The sequence below is a fragment of the Nestor notabilis genome, unplaced genomic scaffold, assembly GCF_000696875.1.
Source record: "Nestor notabilis isolate BGI_N333 unplaced genomic scaffold, ASM69687v1 scaffold15203, whole genome shotgun sequence".
NCBI classification, from domain to species: Eukaryota; Metazoa; Chordata; class Aves; order Psittaciformes; family Psittacidae; genus Nestor; species Nestor notabilis.
This window is the reverse complement of record NW_009922506.1, coordinates 1884-9100: the sequence shown is the minus strand read 5'-3', so window position 1 is coordinate 9100 and position 7217 is coordinate 1884. Positions and strand designations below refer to the sequence as shown.

At 37.0% G+C, this 7217-nt stretch overlaps 1 protein-coding gene across 1 annotated transcript; it reads right to left on the bottom strand.

The window, feature by feature from the left end:
• Window positions 1–1478: 1478 nt before the first annotated feature.
• ERH (enhancer of rudimentary homolog (Drosophila)) lies at window positions 1479–5901 on the bottom strand. Its single transcript, XM_010011644.1, has 3 exons — window positions 5819–5901; window positions 4559–4679; window positions 1479–1975 (listed from the first exon to the last, which is right to left on the bottom strand). Exons 1-3 carry the CDS (start codon window positions 5823–5825, stop codon window positions 1873–1875), a joined length of 231 nt encoding a protein of 76 aa, XP_010009946.1. The 5' UTR covers window positions 5826–5901; the 3' UTR covers window positions 1479–1872.
• Between the last annotated feature and the right edge of the window lie 1316 nt (window positions 5902–7217).

Sequence of the window (7217 nt, the reverse complement as noted above, 5' to 3'; positions counted from 1 at the left end):
GGGAAAGAGCCCAGGTTGCTGGTTTTCCTTAAATCAAAAACAAGTATGAGGAAAATATTTAATAACTTTTTAATGTGATTGGAAGCGAGAAGGGATATTTGGCATCATTTAAAGACTGTAAAATCTCATCCTACTTAGCACCCTCTATGCTCCACCATGAGAATATTGGAATTCTTACAAAAATACTGCAAACATTTACCAGAAGTTAACCTCAGACATATCTTATTACTTGCTGTACAGGAAGATGAGCTACACAAGCTGTTTAAATAACACTGCTTATATTAAACCTGAATGTTATTATATGGGGCAACAGTGAATTTTTAAAGTTTTACTGTGTCAAGCTGCATTTGGATATAAAACTTCCATACAGAAGTATTTAGAGATTTAAGTAACCTTAAGTCGATTAATATAGTTCTGACCTATTATGTTTTAAAATTCGCTATTATAAAGGAAGCATGTTTTGACATTAGCTGATTGAATTGATTCCTGGTCACTACAACTGTACAGCTAGTAGGCCTAAGTCTCATTTGTGTTGAGGCATTTAACAGCCCCTCTCAGTATTTGTCCAAGAATGTCTGTTGTTTCAGTAATTTGATTCCAAGTCTTCAGCAGCTATTACTTATCACTTAAGTGAAGCTATTTTCATTAAAGCTTTGCTACAGACAGTCAATTTGACCTGAGATTCTTTTTAGCCAATCCATTTGCTGTGAGGTCCATCGGAAACTATTGATGTGTAGTAGGGAGTTGTTATGTACCCTGGAGAGAATTATGTTACTTTGTTAATCCTGCAACTGCTCCTGGTTGAGTATACCTGCACAGTCCAAGACTCACATCTGTACCTATAGTAGGCAAACTCTGGACTAATGAAAAGGCACAAAGTACCAAGCCAGTTTTGCTTTTCTACCTGCTGTGGTGTCTAACGTGTCCTTTATGCAAGGTGTCCTAATGCAAGCTTTTTCAGTACAGCAGAACTCTGAAGACATCAGCATTCAAGATGATAGCTAGTGTCAGGTATGTTTGCATGCAGTGCATGCAAACAGTTAAGTCCTTATCCTTTGTAAAGAGAAAATGCAGTTTAGGGCAGATCCCCATCGAAGCAATTTGCTTTGCCTATTCCTTTCTTAGGGGAAGGTTGGAAGTAGACTAATTCAGGAGGTCTGTGGTGTGATACATTCAGCCTGCTCTTATGCATCACCTATCCCAGAGCAGGCACACTTACCTGAATATAAATGCCTCTTATAAAGATCAAGTTTAGAGTGCAAGAGGGTTGCTGTGCTTCCTAAAGATCCCCAGGAAAGACAGTACTCAAGATCAGGCCAGAGAAGTTACTTTGGCAGGCCAGACTTCAAGCCATTCTGTAACACATCAAACAACTGTTGGTTCAGCCCTCTGTAATCTTGTGAGCCCTGTTCCTTGGCAAGCAGGCAAGAAAGATTTAATTTGTTGTTTGGCAAAACCCACAAAATTCAGCACTCAAGTTTAACTAAAGGGTATCTTTTTATTCCCCATTAAGACCATCTGGAGGACATAACTGAATGTTGGAAACCCCACCAAAGGGCACATACAGTGAATGTGGCAAAGTACAATGTGAACAGCCCTCGGGGTTCAAATAAGGTAGGACCATTAGCTAACAAGAGGAAAAAAACAAATTAAAACTCTGCTGAAGATGTTACACTTTCTTCTCCATTTACACTGAAAAAAAAAAGTCAAACCCAACAAAATCCTTGCATCTCTAACAATACATTCAGTCCTGGCTAAAGAGTTTAGTAAGATGGCAACAGGATGACTATAATACAAAACGTTCACTACTACACTCTGTACACGCCTGTTGTCCAAGCCCTCCCCCAAACCCGTTTAATGATGGTGCCCCCATTATTTGCTGGCTTGCTGGGCCTGCCTGCGGAGGAGGACGTAGATCTTCTCCTTTATCCAGTCTTTATTATACGGTTGGTATGTCTGAGTATCAGCACGGTAACTAGAGAGGGGAAAAAAAACCAAAACCACAAATGTAGTATTAGTCTGCCCTGTAGTACATTTACCAGAAGAACTTCACAAAACAATTAAGCATCCTCAAGTGTATGAGGCAGAAAGCTGTGTGCAGAACACAAGTAATATCAGAAGAAGATGGGAATTGTGGCTTATCAAACAGATTCATCCTGTTTGCTAAAAAACAGTTACCCAGCAAATCATTAAGAACCTGAAATAAAACTAGATGCTCCAAGGACTACTAAGTGCCTGGATCACAATGTGTTCACATTTTAATTCCTGAACATAACTGCTTATGGGAGACAAAAAATAGAGCACCTCAGTATTCTCAAGCTCAGAATGAAGAATAGTTTCACCAGGAAATGATCCAATTTATCTTAACAAGCCAAGTACTTTTTCAATACTACTTCACACAAGTGTTCATGTAAGCTTTCAAGTGTTCCACTAGCAATTGGAATTTTTTGAAAACTGCAGTCTCTCAGGAGCAAAGGTAGACTCACAGATGGATGACAAAGGATTCTTGCCAGCTGGTAGTGATGGCAAGCTTACCTCTACCAAAAAAGGACACTTCATAAAAAGCAAACTGAAAACAAGAACCCACAGACTCATCTTCTTTGCTACTCAGGAATAGCTGATAAAAGTAGTCCACCAGCAAGATTTCTTGCCAGGGCCAAAAACTCAGTCAATCAAGACACTGTTGAACTGAAGCATAATTAGACTAAAAGTGAAAGCAAACTGTGTGAAGTTATCTGTGTAGATTCATGCTCTGCTTTCCCCCTTAGCTGTTGAAGTAAGTTGAACATTTTACTGATGAAGATGGTATTTTCACTGCATACTTAAAGAACTATTGAACTTCTATTCAGTTTTTAAATCTTGGTACGTGTATTTCTAACCAGATAAGAAGGTGGAGATTTCATTAATCTAAGAAGCTAAATAAAAATCCAGAGTCAACCCAATGTAGAACAATTTACAGTTCTTCCCTAAAGAAAAATCCCTAAGCATACTGTTTCTAAGAAAACCTTGTTATTTAAAACCCAATATGACTGGTTCAAGGCCATAGAAAGTTTTAGTATATATTGATGTAGTAATAGTAGTATTTCCAGTGCAGTGTAAGAAATGTTAGATTCAGGAAAAGTTACTGAATTATCCTCCCACCCCAATCCATTCACAGTGTTACACCACAAGAACGGATAGCAGGTACTTCAGGAATCTTCATGAACACAAGACATGTCTGGTACGCTATGTGTTATGTGTGCCATCTGGTGGAAAACCATAAGCTGAAGTAGAACTGGCAGGACGACAAGTTTAGAAGCCTAATTAAGAAAGGCACAAGATTGCTAGAAAAGTTACTACTTCCTGAAGTAGCTACCTTCAGTCTGTTAGATAAACTAAAACAAAGTGTGTCTTTCAAACTGCATCAGCCCAGCACTTTGACACCTGAAGATAAAATGTGGCAGAATGTCTAGGGAAAAGTAACCACAGAAACTGTAATCCTGTTTTACTTATTCTACTGAAAACATTGTTAAATGTCATTTATAAGTCACTACCAGTAAGATAAGGTTCTATACATCAGAATGCAAAGGAAAGCAATCTGATGTTTTGTTTTTTTTTTTTAAATAGACTTTTATTTTAAATGTATTAACTGTCAAAGGCTGTTCACTGTGCAGCTACAAAAGTACTTGCAGTGGGGTTTCAAATGCAGCAGTAATTCTAGAATTCTGATATTCAAAAGCCTAATACTATGTCTTTTGTTACTGGAATATGAGGTTTGTATCCTTATTCCCCTGAAATTTTTGTGAAGTTGGTATCACTGTCATGTCAAACTGTCACCTTGAAATTTATGGTGTGTAAAGTACTCATGATCTGGATTAAGTGACTTAGTTACAATGTTGTGTTTTGACTAGTGAAATTTAACATCTGATTTTACAGTGCAGTCAGAGTTGAAAGTACACAAGACTACATTTGCCCATAACTTTAAAACACAGATGAGAACTGAAGATCATGTATTCACAAGAACACTTAAAACAATTAGCTAGGGCTCTCTGAAGGACAGATCTGTTAGGAACAGATCACTTCATTAGGATTTACAAAAACTTTCATCTTGCTGTATCTTGATCAAAATAAACAGTTGGCTGCATGCACTCTTGTAGACTTCTACCATACCACCAGTACAGCCCTCAGCTGAATAAAATTCCGTAATCATTCTGCTTCCTTAAGAATTGGACCAACTGCAGATACAGCTCAAATTTAAAGAGATTCTAGCATAAATAAATAATGTATGTAGTTGTATTCGACTGCTGGACGTTAGTATTTGAAATGTTGGAAGCTTCAAGGTAATTAAAATCCAAGTGGAACTGTCAGTTTCTAAGCTTTCTTTACAGATGCTTCATTCCAATGTAGTTAATTGGCACGGTCGAAATGGCATGCCATGTGCAATACTGCTGCCTTACAAACAGTTACTGCAAACATCACCCAGAACCTTACAAGATTTCACACAGAACATGTAAGAGTTTAGATGGAAGATTTCTGACTTCTTTAAGTCACTGAAATGGACTTGTACAACTCAACTTACACAAGACAGCTGAGGTCTGCCAAGTCATCAATGAAGTCAAACAACTGGCTGATATCATACGTAATGGATGGACTGTTTGGATTCATTCTCTTCAGGTGCTCTTCATACATTTTACAGACTCCTACAGAGAAACAAGAGCAACATTAAAAAAAACCAACTGTATTTGCTGAAGCTTCTTCAGCTATTGAACCACAGATATCAGGAAAGTTTAGAGATGACTACCATGAAAACAGATACATAACCATCTTACTCAGATTCTGAGGATTTGAAATGCTTTTGCTTTAGCTATTTGCATTGAAACATAATACTATGAAATCAGGTAAGATGCACGGAAAGAAGCATCAAGAGGGAGAAGTTTTAGTTCTGTCAAAGATGTAAATTTCCATGCAGTAAGCTCCAATGGAAACATGAAATTCCTTCTGATAATTTTAAGACAGCAATTGCACCATATATTCCTACTGTACAAACACCTAAGAGAAGAACTAGTGTCAAATACAGGTACTCAAATCTCAGAAGAAAGATCACTCTTGATGAAAGAGTCAAACAGGGATTCTGAGATAAGAGTGACAGCACAAGCCTGTAAATGAATTTAAATCAGTTTTATTTAAGCTAGCTCATAAATAATTCAGTTACATTTGAGAAGAATATAGCATGAAAGTGAGCACAGAGGCTTTACATGGTCTTTATTATGCTTTTGTTTGCCTGGCAAAACTTCCCGAACTAGAATTCTTAATGTTAAGTGAATGTCCACATTTAAATCATACAGCTGTAGCATTTCAATCTTCTTTCCCAGCTCACTGTGTGTCTCAAAGTCACACAGGACTTTTGCTCTGGCATATATGCTACAAGGCTGCAAATTATGTATCAATTGCATACAAACTTTCATTTTATAAGTTATTTCCAGTAGCAAACTTTCCTTTACATGGCTAGAACAAAAATTAGCAAGAGTTGCATTAAGGCACATCTGCTGCATGGCCCCACCGAGAATATTGCCTACTCTCATGAATTGTATGTGGTTCCACCTAGTTAAATCAAAAAGAGACATTTAATGTAAAAATGAAGTTTTAGAAATTGAAAATAACCAATTTTTAGTTTGCTAAAACATCAGTAAGTAAAATAATGAGACATTTTTACTTTTTTTTTTTTTTTTAAATTACCTTGGGAAAACATAAACAGCAACTTATTTTCTTACAGAGTAAGTCTGGGAATATGTCAAAATGGGGTTTTAACAACAGCTTTGACTACCATGTCTGCACCCACCTTCCATGCACTCATTCACCGATTCATAATCAGCATATGTTCTGCCTTCTGGCCTCTTGGTAGGCTGGACAAGTAGAATTGTGTGAGACTGAAAAACAAAAGAAACACCAAGAAAACAAGTTACTTGCAAAATTTGAATGATTTTTTTGTTTGCATTAAGTTATTTATCTGAATGAAGCTTTAAAAAGAAGCATAATATTAGAACACTGAACTAGCAAACAAGGACACAGGCATTTTCCTAATAGCATTTACTGTTCACATAAGCTGTGTTAAAAATTTTTGGTTCCCATCAATCCTTACGTAACTTTAAAATGTCTAAAATCACCAGGAAAGGAGCTACTGTGCTGAAAAAGATACCACAGAAATGGTAATATCTATTTAAATGCAAAAGCAAAGCAATAAAGTCAGTCTATAAAAGCCACGCCATTAGTGCATTTACTTATTCCATTCTCAATGCAAGCTATTAGTAAGATTTGAAATACCCCAATTAAAGAGCAAGGAAGGAATCCAACTTAACTTCACTGTCAGTCTCCCCTTAAAGATTTTAACAGAAATTACTATTTTGAGTTATTCAATTAACTTCAGGGGAACGCAAATTATGCAATACTGCACCTAGTATTCAAGATGATTTCCTGCAAAACAGATGCACTCATTTTTCATACTTCAGTGAGTCTACTGAAACAGTAATTATGGCACAGATAACGGTTCCAAATGTCAGGATCTGTAAACTTGTTCTTCTGCAGGAAAGACTTAGATGCTTGTACAGTCTGTGGCTTGCTTTATTTCTGTAGTAATTTTCACTTGGCTACAGCAAATAATTTGAGCAAATGAGAAAGACGTTTGAAGTGTACACAATCTGTGATCTAATTAACAGGTTACACAGCACGGAAAGTTTGCAAGCATGCTACGGAACACCATTTCCAGTGCTGCTAATTGGATTCAACATTTTCAATGCTAACATACAAGGTGAGCACACAACATGCAATATTCATGGAGGTAACTGCGGGGTAAGACACACTGGAAACAAATGCCTTAGCGTATTATCTAGCTTAAATTAATCTTCACCCACAATTTGGATGTATTGGTGAAGATACCAGTTCAGTGCTCACCAAGTGCAGTGACGGAAAAATGGCAAATACTAGGATTTACAAGGAAAATACCTGAAGACAGTAAATTTTTGTACCATGACAGAGTGTTCCCATGACTGGAATACAGTTTTCAGCTCTTTAAATTCTGTCTCAAATCACGGTAGAAGGACAGTAGGAGAAACTCAGTAAAAAGTTACAGAGAGTTACACAGCAAGGCTTTTCCCAATCAGAAATGGAAAAAGAAGGGAACTCAGAGCTACACACTGTAACAAAAATCACACAAAGGAGACTAGACCATTTAAGTTCACTTT